This window comes from Benincasa hispida, chromosome 7 (assembly GCF_009727055.1).
Source record: "Benincasa hispida cultivar B227 chromosome 7, ASM972705v1, whole genome shotgun sequence".
In the NCBI taxonomy this organism is placed as follows: domain Eukaryota; kingdom Viridiplantae; phylum Streptophyta; class Magnoliopsida; order Cucurbitales; family Cucurbitaceae; genus Benincasa; species Benincasa hispida.
In genome coordinates, this window is record NC_052355.1 from 22,267,532 (window position 1) to 22,290,125 (window position 22,594).

General features: G+C 31.7%; 3 protein-coding genes across 3 annotated transcripts; all 3 read left to right on the plus strand.

The window, feature by feature from the left end:
* The first annotated feature begins 3,903 nt into the window (after positions 1 to 3,903).
* On the plus strand, positions 3,904 to 7,488 carry LOC120082252 (GDP-Man:Man(3)GlcNAc(2)-PP-Dol alpha-1,2-mannosyltransferase). Its single transcript, XM_039037534.1, has 7 exons — positions 3,904 to 4,319; positions 4,574 to 4,860; positions 5,468 to 5,654; positions 5,791 to 5,859; positions 5,959 to 6,152; positions 6,769 to 6,878; positions 6,984 to 7,488. Exons 1-7 carry the CDS (start codon positions 4,020 to 4,022, stop codon positions 7,238 to 7,240), a joined length of 1,404 nt encoding a protein of 467 aa, XP_038893462.1. The 5' UTR covers positions 3,904 to 4,019; the 3' UTR covers positions 7,241 to 7,488.
* Positions 7,489 to 9,214: 1,726 nt separating this feature from the next.
* LOC120082191 lies at positions 9,215 to 11,787 on the plus strand. Its single transcript, XM_039037457.1, has 2 exons — positions 9,215 to 9,373; positions 10,896 to 11,787. Exons 1-2 carry the CDS (start codon positions 9,332 to 9,334, stop codon positions 11,619 to 11,621), a joined length of 768 nt encoding a protein of 255 aa, XP_038893385.1. The 5' UTR covers positions 9,215 to 9,331; the 3' UTR covers positions 11,622 to 11,787.
* A 7,341-nt stretch (positions 11,788 to 19,128) lies between these two features.
* On the plus strand, positions 19,129 to 20,753 carry LOC120081732 (transcription factor MYB73-like). Its single transcript, XM_039036834.1, has one exon. The coding sequence runs from the start codon at positions 19,559 to 19,561 to the stop codon at positions 20,399 to 20,401; it is 843 nt and encodes a 280-aa protein (XP_038892762.1). The 5' UTR covers positions 19,129 to 19,558; the 3' UTR covers positions 20,402 to 20,753.
* Positions 20,754 to 22,594: the final 1,841 nt, after the last annotated feature.

Consider the following 22,594-nt stretch of genomic DNA (forward strand, 5'->3'; position numbering starts at 1 on the left):
CTTTCAAGTGCGACCCATCAACAATAATACAAGGCCGACAGCTTGCGAAACCTCTAATACAAGGTCCTAATGCCATAAACATATACTTGAAATGCACCTCATCTTAAAGTTCGATCTCAAAGACTATACCCGAATTCTTTATTTTTAGCGCTTCTTCATAAGCATGTAGTATGGAGTATGAGTATTTTGGAGTACCTCTAGTGAGATCATACGCGACTTCCCTTGCATGCCACACTTTATCATAACTTATGTTCACGTCATTATCTCTCCTCATATCCTCAACGATATGACAAGGTTTATAAATATGTCCTATTCCCGTGAACTTATCTTTAATGATCTGACCAACAACCGTAGTAGTTGCTTATCTATGGTCGTGATTCAGAATTCCAATGGAACATATATGCGAACTGTAGTACTTTGTGATCTTGAATATATCAGACCCTTCCATTTTGACTGCACGAAGGCTCCACTTACATGTCTCCCCAATACATTTGACAGTGAATAGAGATTTGGTTGATTTTCTTACCTTAAATTCAAAATTTTTGTTGATGGACAGAATAGATAATCTCATTTTCAAGTCCTTTTTGCTCAAAAATAGTTGACCAACTTCAACGTCCTCTGTCCCAGATGAAGAGGTACTAGGCATAATCAACTCTTTCCTATGACTTGAAGACACAGATGGTGGAACCACTGAAGCTGCTGTAGAACGATGCACATCTCCATGATCACGATCCATTTCATTCAATCTTGTTGGTTGCTCATTCACATCCATTGAAGGACCACAATCCATATAATCGAATGTTGATGATACAGTGTTGCTAGACAATGGAATATCATCTTCTTCTCGATGAAACTGATATGATTCCTCGTATTGTTTGTCCACAGTCGTATCATCATAACTCACATTTCCAAACCCCATTCCAATATTTTCGTCCTGATTAGATTTCAACGTTACAACTATCTGAAGTCTACTAAGCTCTTCTCGCAGAAGAAGGAAGCGAACATCATCATCATTCATTATGCATTGTGGAGGGTTTCAAATTCAAGCTTATATTTAACTTTCAGTATAAGATCAAACTTTGAAGAACTGACATTTGTAACCCTGTAAATGTGAGATTTAAGTTCTTCATACTTCAATGTATGAGACACACTGATTCCTGTCAACTGTCCCCCAATATACGAACTTTCATTCTCATTCCAATCACCTCCATATCGAATAAGTAAACACTTTTATGTCATCCTACAAAGCAAGAGAACATTTGTCATTAAGTTGTACAAGCAATTGAAGTGTACTCCCCCTCTCAATCTCGCTCTCTCTCTTAATCTCGCTTGCTCTAAAAATCTCGTTCTCTCAGTCTTGCTCTCTCTCTTACTCTTCCTCTTTCTTACTCTCTCCCAATACAAAATTTCGTAATGCAACCTTTCCAGAAATAACACATAAAAAATAATTAAACAGATCAAAATAATGAAACACCTTTCTGAAAAAGCTGTTCTGTTATGAAATAGCCTCGTCTTGGAAATCCCTGTTCGAAAAGTCTCCGTTTAACAAAATACCGTCGAAAACCAGAGAAATAATCACCTTTGAAATGGAGTTTAGAGTTTAAAGAAATCACCATTGTATTGTGCTTAGGTATTATTGATTTGATTTGAGACTTCCGTTGTGAAAATTGTCAAATCATTCGAACACTGACGAGCAATCACATCAAACCGGGAATTTCAAGCGAGAGCGAGAGCATTTAATCAAACGAGAGTGAGATTTACCTCGTGTGGCTGGTGTAAGGGTAATTTACATAATTTGGTATGATAATGATGTTAACAGAGTGTCAATTGATATTATTTTTTAAAAAGGATATTTGTAATACATAGTAGAATAGAGAAAAAATTCTAAAAGTATATTACATTTTTAAAATATTTGCAAATATGGATGAATTGACTAGTCAATCTTTGATTTTTTTTAATTTTCAATTTCGCCCTCCCTTATCTTATCTTGTTGTACACCTTTTTTTAGTCTTTTTATTTTCTTTATCTTCGTCGATTTTTGCCTCTTCCCTTCTTTTTTTTTTTTTTTTTTTTTTTTTTTTTTTTTTTTTTTTTTTTCTCAATTTTTGCTTCTTCCCTTTTTTTCTTCTTTCCTTTATCTGATTTTTGCTTATTTTCTTTCATTTCCTTCTTTTTCCCTTTCTTTTTCTNTTTTTTTTTTTTTTTTTTCATTTTTTCATTTTATTTTCTTTCTCAATTTTTGCTTCTTCCCTTTTTTTCTTCTTTCCTTTATCTGATTTTTGCTTATTTTCTTTCATTTCCTTCTTTTTCCCTTTCTTTTTCTTTCCTTTATTTTTTTTATTTTTTTTATCTCCTTCTTTTTTTTTAAAAAAATTCTTTTCTTCTTCAGTTTTTGCTTATTCATTTTTTCTTTCTTCGGTTCTTGCTTTTTTATTTTTTTTTATTTTCTTCCATTTCTCTGATTTTTGCTTCTTCCTTTATCTTTTTTTTATTATTTTATTTTCTTTTCTTTCTCCGATTTTTTTGCTTCTTTTGTTCTATTTAATTTTCTTTCATTTTTCAGTTTTTGCTTCTTCTCTTTCTCTTATTTTTAAAATTTCTATTTTCTTTATTTGAATTTTTTCTTCTTCCTTTTTTTTTACAAGAATTATGAAGTTGAGTTCCGTACGCAAGACTTGAAAGTACTCAATTCATAAGTGACTTAACACCAACAAGCTAATCATCAAGTTTGATTATTATAACAAATAATAAATATAAATAGCAAATGAAAGTCTATTAGTGATAACCACTAATATTTTCTATCATTGATAGCTTAATCTTTGATTATACTTTCATAGTTAATAGCCACTTATAGAAATCTATCATTGATAGACAACTTAGTCAATTTAATTAAAAAAGTTGAATCTCGAATTAAAAAATGTAAGTGGAATGCCTAGAAGTTATCACTAATAGCATGTTTATCAGTGATAGAAGCTATCGTCGAAAAGAAAAGAACTTATAAATATTTGGGAAGGACAGAAAAGGGGCAAAAAGGTGTTCAGTGGCTATGATTGATAAAAGCTACTATCGATAACATGTTACCAGTGATAGAAGCTAATACTAATAGCATGTTATCGATGATAGAAGTTACCTGATAGAACGTTATCAGTGATAGAAGCTACCACTGATAGCACGCTATCGGTGATAGAGAACTATCACTGATAGTATGATATTAGTGAGATCATTGATAGCATCTTATTAGTGATGTTATCAATGAAAGAAGCTATCACTGATAACCATAATATGAGTGATGTTAGTGATATCGGTGATAAAACTTAGGTGATATCTATATATCGAGTTTTTTTCAAAGGTGATAACCAGTTATAGAAGTCTATCATTGATATCCTTAAGTGTTAATATTTCAAGGTTGATTCTAATTTATGAAAGTCTATCAGTGATAGCCATGATAAAAGATTATTAGTGATAACTACTATGGAGATCAAAGTTGGTCTTCTTTCAAAGTTGATCACTATTTATAAATCTATCATTGATAGCCACTGATAGCCTTAAGTAGTAATATTTCAACGTTGATTCCAATGGATGAAGGTGAATCAATGATAGTTACTAATAATTGATAGTAAATTAAAAGCAAATATTTCAAGATTGTATTAATTTTTCTCAAATTGAAAGCTATCGATGATAGTTGCTATCAGCGATCATCCTTGAAGTTGGCTAATAGCAGCTATCAATGACAACTTTTAATCTAAGAAAACTGGGAAGAAGCAAACAAAGGTGGCTAGGCATGAGTTTTTTAGTCTTTTATTTTTTATATATATATATAATTATTTTATCCTTCTACTATATATTCTATTATTTTGGATTTAAATTCTATTTATCCTTTTTAAAAATGGGTATACTTTGGACCAAAATATTGGATCATTGTACAGATTTCCCAACAAGGGAAACGAGAAATAACCTGTACTCTTCTGTTCCTCAATTCGATTCACCTCCGACACTTTCTGATCGAATTCGTGAAGTTCATGGCTGCCGAATTGTTGCTTTGGGCATTGATCACAGCTCTCCTTTCCTTGATCCGAAGAATTGGTTTGGCCATTCTCAACGGCCGTCGGAACCGGAAGCCAGCCGTCGGATTCTTCCATCCCTACACCAACGACGGCGGAGGCGGTGAGAGAGTTCTGTGGTGCGCCGTCAAAGCTATTCAGGATGAAAACCCTAGCTTCGATTGCCTCGTCTTCACTGGCGATCACGATGCTTCACCAGAAAGCTTGATGGCTCGTGCTAACGATCGGTTTGGCGTCAAACTTCATTTTCCACCCAAGGTTATTTCTTACTCTCTTTGATCTCGCTTCTCGAAAACTAAACTGCCCATTTCAATCGTCGCCCCAGATGATGCATATTTATAGAACTATCTAGTTTTGGAACCATTTCTGCAGTTGAATCTTCCTGAAGCTGTTTGCTATACGATTTCTCCTTTTTTTGTTTCACTGGAAGCTTATCTGATTCATTGTTGTGGCAAGGAAATTTGATTGACTTGATTTACTTTGTTTTTCTGTTCGATTCTTCCCTTGCCTAGGTTGTGCATCTTCATAAAAGGAAGTGGATTGAAGAAACTACATATCCTCGCTTTACTATGATTGGTCAAAGTCTTGGCTCTATCTATCTCTCATGGGAGGCCTTATGCAAATTCACTCCTCTATATTATTTTGACACTAGTGGATATGCTTTTACTTATCCTCTTGCCCGGTTGTTTGGTTGCATTGTTGTTTGTTACACACATTATCCTACCATCAGCTTAGACATGCTATCTCGTGTTCGTGGGAGGAGCTCAATGTATAACAATAACGCCTTAATTGCTAGAAGGTTTGTTTTTTAAGTTCTCATTAGAATTAGTTTATGTCCTCTGATTGCCGACCTAGTTGTGCGCTTGTGTTTTTCTGAAACAAAAAATGCTTTCCATTGATATATGAAAAGGAGAAAAATGTTCAAGGAAACAAGTTCCCAATGGAACGAAAAAAGACAATACAACTAAAAAGAAAGAGGCCCAAAAAATACACAAGGATAAAACAATGAAGATTAATGAATAAAGCAACTAAAAGCACAGTCGAAGTGGATTCTTACTCCTTGCTTCCTTGTGCTTGTGTTTATCGTATTGTTTTTCTTTTTCAAGGATTTAAGCAGTTTATCACATAAGCTTTTGGTAAAACAGAAGTGGATGTTAACTTCTTGCTTCCTTGGGCTCCCACTTTAACATTTCAACAGGGACATGGCTGCTCATCTGTAACAAATATGAACTTTGTGCTGTAACAACCTTTTTTTTCCCACCTAGTTTCTGCATGTTTCAAGACCATCTGACATTCTTTTTATTTGGTGATATTTTAGTCAATATAATTGCATTTGCCTAGTGGAGAACTTTCTAGCAAATATTGCTTACTTTAGTGTTGTGTATAACAAGTTTTTTCTGTGGCAGCTCGTGGCTTTCTCAGTGCAAAATTATCTATTATGTTCTCTTTAGTTGGATGTATGGATTTGTGGGCTCGTTTACGCAACTTGCAATGGTCAATTCTTCATGGACTCAATCTCACATTGAAAGCCTCTGGAAAATTCCAGACCGTATAAAGCGAGTCTATCCGCCATGTGATACTTCTGTATTACAGGTTTGTCTTTTGGTTTCTCCTGAAGAAATTCTGTTGGATTTTATTTGTTCCACTTAGTCTGTAGTTCTTTTTCTCTCTTTTCTCTAGTGTTGGGTTCACTCCAACAATTGCATTTAACAAGCTGTTGTCTGCACAGGCACTTCCTTTAGAACGATCCACTAGAACTCCAATTATTATATCTGTTGCTCAATTTCGTCCAGAGAAGGTGGGCCTCTTATGATCCAAGGTACTAAAGTCCAATTGGCTCATCCTTAGGGCCTTCAGTTGTTAGCAAGTCTTTGATGACTGAAATTGATCATGTCAGGCGCATTTACTCCAACTTGAGGCATTTTCAGTTGCCATCAAGAAATTAAATGCAAGTTCATTGAGGCCAAAGCTCCAGTTTGTGGGAAGCTGTCGCAATAGCTCAGATGAAGAAAGACTTCAAAATTTGAAAAACAAGGCTATTGAACTGAAGGTTGAGGAGGATGTGGAATTCTACAAGAATTTAATGTACAGGTTAGTGCCTGTCTTTGAAGAAAAGTTTCCTCAAGTATTGTTGTAAGAAAGACATTCATGCTCCCTTAATTGGAACTCCTTTTTTGCTTTTCTATCAAAATCTTTTTAGTTTATATATGGGGATTGAGATGGTGATTTGAAATACTTGCTCAAAATAATTGGTTGTCAATTTCATGCTTCATTTGGTTGTGCCATCTTGAGAGCACATTGGTCACTATCATATGAAGAATATCTATGAAATGAAGGATATATAAAATAAGTTTGATTAGCCAGGCAGCCGCCCCTATGCCCATAAATAACAGAACCTCTAGCATAGATGTGAACGTTTCACCTAGGATCTAAACTCTCACTAGTAAAAGCCCATCCATATATGACAATCATAACCAAGGACTCTTCTTGGACTCCGTTGGCATTTGAACCTCTGGTGATTAGATGAATTTTACTTCAAATACCAAAAGCGATGCCCGTTACAACCTTTTATCATTAGCTGTTGCTCTACACTGTATCTGCTCCATTTGCTGGCATTGTGTTCATTCCTGATTTGGACTTCAAATTGTAAATTGTGAACCAATTTCTGTTTACTATATAAGATGTTGAAACTCTTAGACTCGTGCAGAGACTTGGTGGGACTTCTAGGAGGTGCTATAGCGGGAATTCATTCCATGACGGATGAACATTTCGGAATAAGCGTGGTAGAGTACATGGCTGCAGGAGCAATCCCAATTGGTGGGAGACTTATCTTTTAGTTCAAATTTATTTATTTTTCTTTTGGTTTAAAGATCTCCACTGAATGTATTATATGCGCAACCCATATTTCTCCTTTACTTTCAGCTCATAACTCTGCTGGACCAAAGATGGACATAGTTCTTGAAGAAGACGAACAACAAACTGGATTTCTCGCCACCAATGTGGATGAATATGCAGATGCTATTCTACAGGTTGTAAGAATGCCAGAAACTGAGAGACTCAAAATGGCTGCTGCAGCAAGGAAGCGTGCAGGGAGATTTTCTGAGCTGAAGTTTTACGAAGATTTCAAGGCAGCAATCCGACCAGTGTTTGGCTCAGTTTCAGAGGTGACGAGCAAGTGAGTAATTGCTCTGAATACTGTAATTGATCTTCTTTATACTAGTTTCTGAAGTCTAATGAGAGGTAGGAGTATTACATTATGGTTTCTCAGTAGCTTGACAAAGTTCGAAAATAGGAACGGAAATCATATGGCTCCTACGTATTCCATCATGTCTTGTAGGTTTTGTTTTTTTGTTTGAGGTAGAAACAGCTGACTCTCTTCAGAACCATAAACTCTCATGCCAAATATAGAAGTTCATTTTTCACTCCAGTGCTTGGCTTAGTTAATTTGCACTTCAATTATAAATTTAGTCCTGAACGGCTGAACGGCTGAACTTGAATTTTGTAACTATTTGATCTTTATACTATAAAGTTCCATTAGAGTTTAGGGTTTATTAGGCATAAATTCAAAATTATATTTGTAGACCAATTAATCATTGAAATATTTGAATCTGTCGAACCTACTAAATACAATTGACGGTTCATGGACCTATTAGCATGGTTTAAAATTTCTATCAAACTCTTGAAATTCTGAGATTTCTATGGCTTTGAAATTTTGATTAGGGAAAATTTTGTTTTTTCCCAATTTTGATAAAATTTTGAGAAATTTCAAGAATATTTCGATTCCTTCCATTTCAATGAAATTTTTATTTCAAGAAAGTTTTGAATTTTTTAATTAACCACGTTAGTTCAATTTAAAATTTTCAATTTTATGGTCTTATTTGCACAATTTCATAATTTCACATGTTAATGTCATTTTTAATAAAGGAATGTCTTTTTTATGTGATATCTTTTCTATTTTCCAGTTTTTTCAAGTTTTTGCTTTATTTTCGATCCAAAACTTTCAATTCTAAATAAATTGAATTTGAAAAAACCACAAAAATAATACATATTTAAACCACAAAATAATATTTATTTGTTTTTAACTTCATTCAAACTTTTTTCATTGGACTTTTACATCATTTTATCTCTAAATTAAATTGATGTAAGTTTTTTCCTTTAATCATACAAAATTTTCATAGTTTTCACATGATTTCATCTCAAAATATTTCTAAACTTTATATTAATTTGTAGTTATTTTCTTTTCCTTTTTTAAATTTATGATCTCGCATCAACATTAGCAATAGACATTTAAATGTTGTCTACTTTATAAAAATTGTGATTAAAAATGTCAAAGTTTCATTAACCATAAGTATATTAAACTTATATGTCATGGTTTTTGAAAATTAAACTTATAAATCCTACTTATGTGTCATGGTTTCTATGATTTGTTGTATGTTTTATTAGAGTTTTCGAACCCAAAGTCAAATTTTGAATCAAAATTTGAAAACTAACTTAAAAAAAGTAGTTTTCAAAAACTTGCTTTTGTTTTGGAAAATTGATTAAAAATGCAAATGTTTACCAAAGTAATATGTAACCCCTGAATAAAAAATTATGAGAAAACAAACACAATTTTAAAAAACCAAATAGTTATCAAACAAGATCTAAACTTTTAAATTTAACCATGATTCATACCATACATAAAACAAGGATGTGAAAATGTAAAGAGTAGTGTGTATATGGTACTGAATAGAACATGTGACACGGTGTTTTTCAAAATCGACAATATCTTTTTTCCTTCTCTTGATTTGCAAGATCCAAAATGTACACGGTGTTTCTATTCAAATTACAAACTTTTAACTCGAAATGACATGAATGATTATAGTATATCATTTTGATCCATGTAATAGTTGAATGATCGTGCCCCGTTAGACAAAATCGCGACGTTTACGAACATACAACAATTAACAGCAAGCATGAAAATGGGGAAAAAAAGTATATTTCAAGATGTAATTCTCATCCAAAGGGCACATTGCTTCACATATAACAGTGTAATACACTGCCCAAAATTTCCCCACCAGAAACCTCAAACCTAGAGTGTAATACACGCGCCAAAATGGAGCGTGAATTGGGAAAATCCCTGATCCTCTTGATTCTGATTACAGACCATCCACCATTTTATTTTACCCATAAAAAAGAAATATCAAGAAAAATGGAAGCAATCGGCCAGTGGAGGAGCTGCTCTCCTCTCTGAATCCTTCTCTATGGTTGGCCCTTAAAACCCACTTCCAGAAATGGCTGTTTCTCTCAATTTGTTCACTGCTTTCAACTCAACGGTACCTCTCTCTTTACCCACTTCAATTTCTATGCAGCAATCTTCCTCTTCTTTCAAATTTGTTTGTGTAATTTCTTCGTGTAATCTTCTCCTTTCGAGTACTGCGTTCGCTTATCATTATTATTATTGAAATTGGATGTGAAATCGGAGCTTTACACATCGAATTTCTTGGGTTTTCTTCTTTGTTGTTTGAGTGGTGGTGGTTTGGTTCAGAGTTCTTGGGGTTGTTTTACGTGTTTCTGATAGTTTTCTTTTGAGAAATCTGAAAGTTTGAAATGAAATTTTACCGTTCTAAGCATTTGCAATTTCTGTCTTCCTCGTTGGCGAATTTGTTTGTGTTATTTTTGGTCCAAAGTTTATAAATATGGTATGGTATGACTGTCAAGAACTTTGAAACCCTCTGTTTCCAGGGTGCCAAAATATATAGAAAAATCTTGGCTATCGAAGAAGCCCAAAGAAAAGTATGAATCTAATCAGGGCTAAACACTCTTGGATCCCTTTCTGGCTCCGCTCCTTGAACACTCTATTGTTTCTCTTTTTCCATATTCATAATAGCACATGACACTCCAATAAACCTCGAGAAATGGCCCTTATTCCTAAAAGGCGAATGGATAATGAACTTCTCAATCGTCCTAAATAAAACTCTGTGACTGCCTAATTATAAATCTAAAGTGTTCACATAGTAACTCTAACTTGACACGGAGAGTACATAATCACAACTTCAAAGGATATGTCTCAGGAAAGCTTTGGTATCAAAAGTGTTAGATGATATGATATTAAATTTTCTTTCACTCATCGAGTTTAGTTTTCGGGGCAATAGTAATATAAAAATATGGTAGAGGTTTTCCTTCTCCTTCTGATGTAGGATACAACAGAACGGGCCTAATGAAGGCCACTTTCTTGAAAGCCAATCCATAATGTTTAAGGGTGCCAATATTATAATGCAAGTTTTAGTTATTATATGTAAATTGGAATACTACTCAAGCATCTGAAATATATAATTAGTGGTTGGCTTGAGGGTTCCTTTGCTAAATTGAGATGTGTGGTGGGAACAGCCAAATCATATAAATTTTCTATATAAATCTGAATATGCTGAAACTGAATTGTTGGAATTTGGATATGAGAAGCCCATCATTAGCCCAATGAAGGAAAGTTCTCTTTGGAAATAAATGGGGTGCCTCACTTAGAATGGCAGCACCAGCATCAAATCATTATCCTGAGTTGAGGGCAAATTGCAAAGAAAAGTTGATTTCTCAGCTTAGTCCTATAATCCCTTTCATTGGTTGCGTAAAATAGATTCACCGTTTCGTTGCTATCTTTGAACAGCTAGTGATCTGTAGAGATTATTGTGTCTTTCATTGATATGATAAACTTGAAAAGGCATGTTGATTTCAATCTTTGAGTTCAAAACATCAAGTACTGAGTGTTTGTTTGAATCATCACTGGGTCCATCAAATTGCCATGAAGCTTTCTCTTATGCCTTCTCATTTTTGGTGATTGTGGTTTCTATTGGTGTTCATCAGAAGTTGCAAGTCACTTATGAGAACGTTTCGAGACCCTCGTTTTCAAACGTCAGAAAATCAACGTCCTTCCGTGGGATGTATGGCACAATAAGAGGATTTGGAAAGGATAGAAGACGTGGATTGTCTCTCTCACTTGCGGCTACAGGCAGTAACCAGGTAGACACAGACACGAATGAGAAGGGTTCTGAAATTACTGGAAGAACTCTCTCTAATGACAATTCATCAGCTTTGAGTCAATCACCTTCAGATGCTTCAGCAGATAATGGAATCTCTCAACTCAATGTTACCAGTAAGTCTTCTTCTCAATCATCTGAGGCTTCCAATGGACAAGTATTGTCTTCAGATCAGAATCCAGATACAAGTTCATCACCTGATTTACAATCCACAAAAAAATCTCCATTAACTGCAAGAGAAAGACTAAGGGCAGCTCGTGTTCTTAGCCGTTACAACGAATCGAAGACCTCCAAGTCTGACATGGGCAGCAAAGTATTGGAAGCGATACGAGAGAGTGATCGTGGGAAGAAAAGGTCGAGGCTTCCAGAAGCGCCTACTAATTTGTTCGATGATAGCAAGCGAGGGATGCCAGAACCAGGCTGGACGTTTCAGTTCCCGGGGGGTTCGGATCTTTTTGTCATTGCCTTTTCATTCGTTTTCATTAGTACAGTGATGTTTGCTACCACCTACATTGTGTGGAAAGTTGGTGCAATTCATTTTAATGAGTACTGAAGTGCACTGCAAAGAGGTTAGTTTGATCTCTCAAAAAGCTACCTCCTGTCCTAGAAATAGTTCTTTGATCTTCTTCTATATGACTTGGATGCTCATCTTTTGCTAGATGCCATACTCAGTAATGTTTTGCATAGTTTTGAATGTACAAAAAAAGTTTTTTGCTCAATATTTTGATTAGTGTAATTTTGAATCTGTGTGATTTCATTTAGAAAATTATTTTAAAAAAGTTACAGATTAAGTTATCATTCTAATTTCTTTGTCTCAAAGACACATAAACTAGTTTAAACATTAAAAAGTAGAGGGACTAAAATGAAACAAACTCAAAGTCTAGGACCAAAAAATCAATCATGGGTCCTTATCATGTTACTTTTCTCCCTTAAATTTGTTTCACTAAATATTCGTCTCTGACTTATTCTGATAAGCATCTAATATGCTGAATTAATGCAAAGCAAGAGGTTCTACTAGTCTTCTAGAATCTTTACAAACACTCACAAATAAGATTAACTTAATGAATGATTCTAATCAAGAGCTTAGTTAGAAGGATGAATAACTCTTAGATCTAAGTTAGAATTTATGATGGTCACTCTTAAATCCTAAGACAATTTACTCCCAAATTAGTTTAATCAAAACTAATTCAATGAATTAGTTTGATAATTAAATTTAAAGTAAGACTTGAGAAAAGGAAACATCAAAGAGGTTGAAGAAACACAAAGTTTTAATATCATTATTCTGTATTTTGAAGAGCATTACAAGCCAATTAAATGTCAAATGGGCATTCAAAGGTTCAACAAAAGTCATTCAACAGTTAATAAATGAAAATTATAGAAAGCAAGATCTATGAGATTGAAACTCAATTGTAGCCAACAAGAGCATAGCTCAACTGACATAGTATTCATACTATCGACTTGGAGATTTGAGGTTCGATTCTCCCATTCCACACTTTAATTACAATACATTTAAAAAAAAAAAAAGAAACTCAGATCCTCCACAATTATGCACTATTTTTCCATTCCCTGTATCATCTTCCAAATTACATGACTTTATCCATGTCATCTTTACTTCATTCTCTTTTAGCCTCCATTGAACTAACATTATACATAAATTTCAGCTCAAAATTCTTTCTCTTGTGCATTAGCTAGCCTTTAAAAATGTAATGTGAAAGTCTCTTGAATCTTCTTTGTTCTAATAGCTCGGGTACATGCAATGGATCAATAGTTGAATTCACACCATATTTAGTTTGAGATTGTACTCATATTGACTTGCTAGTATATATGGTCAAGTTATGTGGTTAATTTGTTAAAATTATAATAAAAATAAGCATTTAAATACTTTGTTTTAGATCGTAGACTAAATTGATATTTTAAAAGTTTAGGTATCAAAATGGAACAAACTTGAAAGTTCAATTATTGAAAGAGACATTTTGGAAGCTTGACGACCCTAACATAATAAATTCGAAAGTTTGGAAACCAAAATAAGATGTAATCTTTTGCAAATTACCATATTATTATATAATCCTCGTGAAGTTAACTATAAACCCACACAATAACACATTTTATTATTAATTATTTTTTTCTTTTTCTTTTTCTTTATTTATTATTAAATTTAAAGTTTAATCTAAACTTTTAGGTCTATATCTATTTGGTTCTTAAAATATTTGTATTTGTTTGGTTATTAAACTTTAAAAAGTGTCTAATAGGTTCCTAATTCAAGTGTGTGTTTAGTAGTCTTTAAAATTTTAAAAAGTGTTTAATAGTTTCTTGAAGTTGTAATTTTGTGTCTAACAGATCTTTGAAATTTTAATTTTACTTTTGTAACTCCAATAGTTTGGGCTAAGTGCCTTTTCCTTTGTAAATTTTATAAAATAATGAAATTTGTTTCTTATAGAAAAATTCAATCTTGTATCTAATAGGTTTTTATCCCCGTTTTGCTAAAATTCATAGATTTACTAAACACTAATTTGAAAGCTTAGGATCTTATTAGCATATCCACTATATTAGTTAAGTTTAATATATATTTTGTAGAGCATAAATGTTGATAACCTTTCCACAAATTTGAAAGTTGATATAAACAACTTATAGTTTAACTTTATTTTTAGAAAGGAAAGAAAACTTATATCATTGCACCCATCTATTGGCAACCCAACATTCAAGAATTTTTTTTTAAAAAAAGAAAATATTTTTATTTTTTTCTACTATATACAGAAACATGATGCATGAGATTAAGTATAACTTAGACTACATCTAATCATTCTTTTAGAAGATTTGACATCAAACGACTATTAGCTCATGAGCTCATGATGCTTTTGCTTTTTAGTTAGAGTTTCTTTCTTTCAAGTAATTTCATTATCTTTTATAGGCATTTTTCTACCAGTTGAACCTCATATATATATATATAAGAGGCAGAAAATAGATATAAACAAATTCACAAAGACCAAACCCAACTGTTCCCTTATTGATGATAAGAGAAGAATGCAATTGAGAAAAACCTCTACAAGCAAAAAGAATATGCTAAACCTGCAATTAAGTGAGCAATTTTCTCTCTTTAGATATGACAAAAATGGATATGTTTAATAAATAATCCCAAAACAAAAATTTGAAAGCAAAAGATTCGATAAAAATGTAGTTATGTGTTTATGTTTGGTAGCATATTAAAAAAATGTATCCTAGTTTAAATTATTATTTTAAATATGTTTGATATTATATTTATAAACTAAAAAATTAGTTGTGGTTACCAACTTAATATTAAATTATTATAAATTTATTTATTAACATGTTTAATGTTAAAAAATTGTATAATTATATAGATTTTTGCGGCATTTTTAAATATAGAAAATGGGTTTAACTATTTACACATACAACATTTATTAAATTTATCAAATGGACTAATCTTGCTTTTTACTATTTTCCTTTATAACAATTTCCCTACCTTTTTTTATAATACATGACATAATACATATTTAATTTTAAAGAATGCATTGAGTTTATAAATACTATCTTTATAAAAAAAAATATATATAATATGAAATATTATATTTCTAAACGTTTTTATTTTTTTAATATAATATTTTATGTAGTAAGATATTATATTCTTGATGCTGGAAGTATAAAAATGTTATTTTTAGAATTTGTTGAAAACAATTTTCAAAAGTTAGAATTTAGATGGCCTACCGAACACTTATTTTATGGAGATTAGATTGTCAACCACACTCTAACATTCTTAGTTTATTAAATAACTCAAGTCTTTTTCCCCTAAAAAGTTTTAGATCTTCTTCTTACCCTACATTGATATCATGTTTGAAAATGATTCTAAAATGATTTTTTTTTTTTTTTGAATTAGTGGCCAAACCATTAATTTTAAGAATGCTAATTACTATTTTATCCACTGAGCAACTTGAATTGGCACGAAAATCACTATCTAATCAAATGAATATTAATTATCATATAGTTTAACTCAATACTATAAATATTAAATTTTGATATATATCATGGTCTCAAGTGGTCATCACTGTATCGAAATTACTTGTGCCATTGCCAATTTTAAGCTACTATCAAAGTCTCTTTTTCATGGACGGATTCGTTTTCACTCGCAGAGAAAGTAATGAAATTATATATTTATTAGCTTCTCATGCTCGCTAAGAAAGATACTAACGGTATATTTGACCCATTAACTTCATCAATCGGTGTTAAATAATTCAACTTTACAAACTTCAACAGTATTCACGATTCAAGTTTGTACCTTTATCAAGGAATTTCATATTTTTTTTTCTCTCTTTTTTTACACATTTATGGAGAAATCCATTAATCTGTTTTACAACCCTGCATGCTAAATATAAACTTTCTAACTTCAACATATTAACAACAGACTTCATAACTCAACTCAATGTCTCAAACACCCCCGAATTTGTATCAAAGATGCTCTACCATGATTCATCGTCACAATATGAGATGAAGCCTACCTTCGCTCCTATTTCTTCTTCTTCTTCTTTTTTTTTTTGGGTTCTTCTTCACGTAATAACTGTTTTTTTTCCTATTTATTGTTTTTTTTTATAATTATTTTCTGTTTTTCCCCTAAATTAGAAAGAAAATTGAAAGTATATTTTGAAAGAATTAGTGAATAATAATGAACTAAAGACGGTGACCTAACTAATTAGTAACCACCATCCAACTAATGGTCAAGTCATAACCACCAAACCCAATTAATCAGCCAAGATTATCAAATTTAAGATGTATGTTAGGATTCTTCAAAAAAAAAAAAAAAATTATGTTAATTTAGAAGACAAAAGGCAATTTGAATTTGCACAAGTTACATATTATCTGTTTTTTTTTTTCTTTTTTTTTTTCTATTTCTTATTATGACGTTTTAAGTTAGGATTGTTAGTTTATCAAGAAAAAAAGTTCGAATTTATGAACACTATATTTGGAAAACCTGAATTTTCATAATATGCATTTTGATTTTACATAGGATTAGAATATTGTTATTATTTACATTTAGTTGATGGGTTTTATGATAATGTAAAAAGTTAGTATAAAATATAAATTTTGAGTTTATGTAGTATAGGGGATTACCCAAGTCACAGTTTAGGATTTGACTAAAAAAAACGAAAAACTTCTGATTTTTAATTATGAACAACTCGATATTAAACTAAAAATTAACTAAGATTTTAGTATGGATAAAACCGTTAAGTAGATAATCAATAACTATTTTTGTGAGAAATTCTGTTCAAAGTTCAATAATAACTTACAAAAGATAAGTTACCATCAGCTGGATGTTCACTTTTTTAATCGCTGTTGCAACCAAATTTTTACATAGTTTGGCTAATTAAAGAGGGCTTCAAAAATTTTAAGAATTATCTTATCTATTTTATGTTTAACAAAACTTTAAATTTAAACTAGTAAATCTATGAATTTTAAGAAATATTGAATAGATCAACGACATATTAGACACAAAATTAAAATTCCAGTGATTAAAATTTAAGGTCCCATTGGATAACGATTTTGTTTTCAGTCTTCTGTTTTTGTAATTCATACTTGTTTTTGCATAATTTTTCAATTATAGTTTTCACCTTTATTAAAGAAACTTGAATTCCTAATTAAATTCTAAAATAAAAAAAAAATCAAAAATCAAAATGGTCAGTTACAAATATAGCAATCAAGTGTAAAGTATTAACAAGTATAACATAATGCAAAAAACAATTGCATATATAACAAAATTTAGATCCAACTCTTAAAATCATTCAATGTTAGACTATAGGAGTCCAAGAAAAAAAAAAAACAAAAACCAAAAAACCACCTAAATTGACCGAAAACCGATCATCAGTTTGGGTTGCAGTTTTGGGTTCGAAATATATAAAACCCAAATTTTTGGTTCACGTTCGGGTTAGGCAGAAAGTAAGGATTGAGAAATTGAGTCGACCGTTAAATCATATCTAATAAACAACAATACTAAATAGCAAATTGGACTCTTGTTAGCATGGTTGGTAAGATTTTATTTTAATTTCAAGTATTTTCAAAAAAAAAAAAAAAAACCCTCCTCACCAAGATCCTGCTATATCATTTCATAAACCGCCCCGACGGTTCGGACTAGTAACTCTAGTTCGGTTTCAGGTTCTCTATATCTTTAATCAATGAAGTGGTTCGATTTTGTTTTTCTCCAATTATTTAAAAATATTGCTATTGTTAATTATTAGTCCTAACATTCTATCCATTGTAATTACTGGAATAAAAAACTACTTTCTCTAATTTTTAAATTTTGATTTGATTTGATTTGATTTTTGAAAATATTAATATAAAGTAAATAACAAAACATAAATTTTTATGAACGAAAGTAATATTTATGATTTAATTGTTAAAAAACCAAAATAACTTTAACTTTTGGAAATTCGGGACCAAATAGACACAATTGTTAGAGTAATTTAAGAAATTTTTTTAAAAAGAAAAATATGTATATAATATTATTTGAAGTGTTTTAAATATGGATAGTAGAACGATATAAGTAAGAACTTAGAAAGCGGTTAGCAAACGTCCAAGAACGCCACGCATGCAATTGAACGTTATTCACTTACAACAATGTGCCGTTACGGTGACACCGCTTACTCTGACATGACAGTTCCCTATGTAACGGATATCCGTTACATACTGCCGTTACTTCCCTCATCCAATTCTCTCTTCCCACCTACTCCTATTTTTTCTTTTATTTCTTTTCCATTTCATTTTTAATCTTTAAATATATATTTATTTATTTTCCTTCATTAACTTTTGAAGATTTTACATTTCGATCCTCCAAATTATTATTATATCTATTATCGTCCTTTAAATTCCAAATTTTCGCTGTTTTTTTTGTTCTTGATATGCCTTTTAATAGACATTTAGAGACCAAAACAATATAAACTTTAAAATCCTGAAATAACTTTAAAAAAACCTTAGATATTTTAAAAATAGAAGGACCAAAATAAAATAAATCTCAAGCATAATTTCAATTTTGTTTGCATACTAACTAAATTGTTAAATTTACAAGTTTAGTCCTTAATCTTTCTACTTTATATTTCTTAGATCTTTGAACTTAAAAAAATGTCTAAAGATTCTTAAACTTAATTTTGTATCTATTAGGTCCTTTTAATTTTAAAAATGTCCAACGACTTTCTCAATTTTCAATTTTGTGTCAAATCACTAGCATATTAAAAAAAATAAATTAACTAATCTAATAGATATAAAATTAAATTCTATATCTTAAGGTACTGTAAACTTTCGATCTAATGTGGTACATTCACACATTTTTGAAAATGTTAAATAGATCAAAGACTTGTTAAATATATTGAAAGTTTAGTGACTTATCATACTTTTTTTTTTTTTTTAAACCATAGGACCTAATAGACATAAAATAAAAAGATCCATGAATTTATTAGACATCTTTTAAAATTTAGAGATTAGAGATTAGATAGACACAAAGTTAAAAAAATCATGGACTAAACTTGTAATTTAACTAAAATAAATTTAACAAAAAAAGGATAATTTATAAAATTTTTAAAAAGAAAAAACTAAAGATTAAAATACCATTTTGGTCCCTAAACTTTGGAATCTATTTTATTTTAGTCTCTATACTTTCAATTTTCTAATATGAATCCTTGTAAGTTTAATCAATCTTAAATTCAGTCCTTCAAATAATAATAATAAATTTTAGACAAAAACAAACACCTCAGTATATTTTCACAATTTATAAGAGGGATGTTAATAAATACGAAATGTGTGTTTGCACCCAGGAAATACTATTTTGTATTTTTAGTAACTGTCAACACTATTTCAAAACTCTATTTGTTATAGTATTTACTATTTGCTACGGTTTTTACTATTACTTTCATTATTTTTTTATTATTTGCTTCAGTGTTTTTTTATTTCCTTCTCAAACTAAAATAATTTATCCCTCAAACATATACTACTAACTCAAACTAAAATAATCTACATCTCAAACACAAATTATTATAACTCAACTATAATAATATATATATGTATGTGTGTATATATGTGGGGGGGGGGGGCAACAATAAAGCAATCTAAAAACAAATTTTATGGTTTATTAAAAGTTTAGGACCAAAATGAAAGAAGTGAAAAGTATAGGGACCTTTAAGCAAAACCAAAGTAAAGGAAAGCGAGAAAAAAAGAAAGAAACAAACGCGGTTTGGTTTGGTGTGTGATTGTTAGGAGTGGAAGGAAGTAGTGAGAAAGTCGTTATTTAAAGTAGCGGTTTTACGGTTCATGCCCAACAACCCCTGTTTGGAAACCGTTAGAGAATCCCCTCTTTTTCCCATTTATTTCTCTCATCTTTCTTCTTCTTCTTCTTCTTCCTTCTTCTTCTTCTTCAATTAACTTCGAACTCCCAAATCAAATGACTCAATTCCCCTCTTCCAATTCATAAAATCAAAACCCTAAATTCCAGAATCCACCATGGTTTTGATCGGAATCGCCCTCCCAAATCAGAACAATCAAACAAATACTAACAGTATTAATAATAATCGAGTTAAGGGATCATGGAGTCCTCAAGAGGACGCTACCTTAATCAAATTGGTTGAACAGCATGGCCCTAGAAACTGGTCTTTGATCAGCACTGGAATTCCTGGCCGCTCCGGCAAATCCTGCCGTTTGCGCTGGTGTAATCAGCTCAGTCCGACGGTTCAGCATCGTCCTTTCACACCGGCGGAGGATGCTGTGATCGTTCAAGCGCATGCCATTCACGGTAACAAGTGGTCCACTATTGCTCGCTTATTGCCTGGCCGGACCGACAATGCGATTAAGAATCATTGGAATTCGACGCTTAGACGCTGTCGCGATGCCGATTTGTCGTCTGATTCGACGGCGTTTCTGAAGCGACCGAGTTACGAAGTTTCTAGATCGGCGTCGGATGATGATGATAACGATGATGATGATTCGGTAGCCTCGTTGAAACGTAAGTGCTTCGAACGGAACAGCCGCGGCGGCGGAGGAGGACCGGAGACGTCGTTGAGACTGTCACTGCCGGGAGAGGTTGTGGTATCGGCGGCGGTGGATGTGAAAGTGAAGGAGGAGGTGACGGTGGAAAGTGAAAAGAACGACGGATGGCGACGCGTGGCGGCGGCGGAGAAAAGGAATCGGAAAAGGGAAGTGGATGAGACCTGTTTGGCAACGATAATGCAGAGGATGATAGCCCAGGAGGTTAGAAATTACATAGACAGTTTACGGGCCCATGGTGGGCTTGGGATTGGGCCTGGAATTGGGCCTGGGCTGGATCCTACAATTCAAGAAACTCCATAAGAGTAATCTCCCTTTTCTTATCCAATCTTTGGTTGGTTGACTTATTGGGATCAAATTAAAAGAACATATGAGAAGAAGAAAAATAATTAAGTTTTCTTATGCTTTTCAGATAGTGTTTGGATGAAGAGAAAATGAGAAGTTTGTGGACTAGTGGGCAGCTAGATTTTTGTTTAAATGGGTTTGGTGTTAAAATAATTGAAATTTCCATTTTTTTTTACATAGTGGAAAAAAATGAACCAAGAATTTAGGGTATAGAAGTTGAATGTGGGGTTGTTTGTTTATTTCTTGGTTCAATTATGAGGTTTTCAGATTTGCTTGTTCCATGTTAATTAAAAGGGTCATTAGAATTTAATTGGAAGTACCATTGTATTGGTAACTTTGGCATTCTTCTTGCAATGACAATTTCTTGTGAATAATAATAAAAAAAAAATGTTAAAAATCACTTTTAGTCTCTAAACTTTCATAAAATTAACAATTTAATCCCTAAACTTTACTATATAATAATTTAGTCATACTTTAAGGTTTGTAATAATTTAGTCCCTATTATAAAAATTAGTATTAATCAATAAACTAATTAGAGACTCGATATTTTTTATAAAATACAAAGTCTACATCATAAAATAATAAAAATTTGCATATAATTTTGATAAATTTGCTTATGCAAGGGACTAAATTGTTATGATTTAAATGTATAATGATTAAATTATTATATACTAAAGTTCATGGACTAAATTGTTATAGAATTAAAAATTTTGGAACTAAATCGTTACAAATTAAAGTTTAGGAACTAAATTGTGAGAGTTTAGGGACCAAATGTGTTTTTTAATCTAAAAAGTGTTATCAATTATGCCTTTGTATATTAGTTTTGTTGATTTATATTGGTTTTGATTGTGATCTTGTTTCCTTTTGGTCTCATTTGTTAACTATATGATTTTCATTTTTTTTTAAAAAAATTAAGCTTATAAACATTCATTCCGCCGTTAAATTCTTTTACTATCTATTTTTACCAATATTTTCCAAAAAAAAAAAAAACCAAAATAGTTTTTGAAAATTTATTTTTATTTTTGAATAAAGAACTTAACTCATATACTTAAAAAAAAAAAATGTAAACCATGGTAAAAAATGAAAAAAAAAAAAGGTTTAATTAACTAAAATCCAAAATCGAAAGGATTAACAAACATCGTCTTTGTTATTAGGTTTGAATCAAATTTTTTGTTTTAAAACCTAATGAAAAAGAAAAGGATTAATATGCTAGATTCAACAAGAATATACAGTAGCGATTTTACTAATATACGCCTTTTTAAAAATCTTTTATTCCTCCTCTATAATGAGTGTGTTTTTCATATCATCTTCTGCCTCCATTTTTATGTACTTATTTAGGAAAGAATCACAGGTGGTAAATTCCTAAGAGAATATAATGATGGTATTTAGATAACTTCGAGTTGATTTTAAATCGAGTATCAAGGATTTACAACTCTTTTTTAGTACAATAAGAATAAAATAGGACCATGTAAACTAAAAGAATGAATAAATCAATGGTGATAGCACCAGTGATTGAATGAGGATAATCCTCGATCTAGACTTTATTCCAACATTAGCATTATCGTGCGTAGAAAGCAAGATAATGGATTGTTGTATTTCTAGCTCTTAGTGTGAACCGAAAACCACAAATGAGATCTTTTTGTTGCTTGTAGAAAAATTCACTTTCGCCCATAATTGGACCAAGACCCACATTGATCAATATAATGTTTTACTCATGTAATGACATTGCTTCTACGTATTAACACAACTAACCCAAGAACATTCCTAACCGCTTTCGTTGCTTGCATATCCATCAGAGATTTAGAGCTATGAAACAACTCAATAGTGTCAATAATTGCGGAATAAACTAGATTATATTTTAAACTTCCACATCACATGTTAGAGTCAAATAAGTAATCGACTAAAAAATATATTGGTTCATCATAAACTTAGGACTTAAGGTTGGCAACGGGGTGGAGCAGGACTGGATATCACGGTCATGCTTGTCCATGGCGTGTTGCCCATGGTCGTATGTCCACCTTCACTTCTTTTTACCATGCTTTCATCTTATGTATTTCATTTTGCAAGTTAGTTTACTTTCTATGTACTTTTCTTAGTGTGACTGCTCGTCCATTTCCATATGCAAATGTGACAGATATCTTTTTGTTCAGA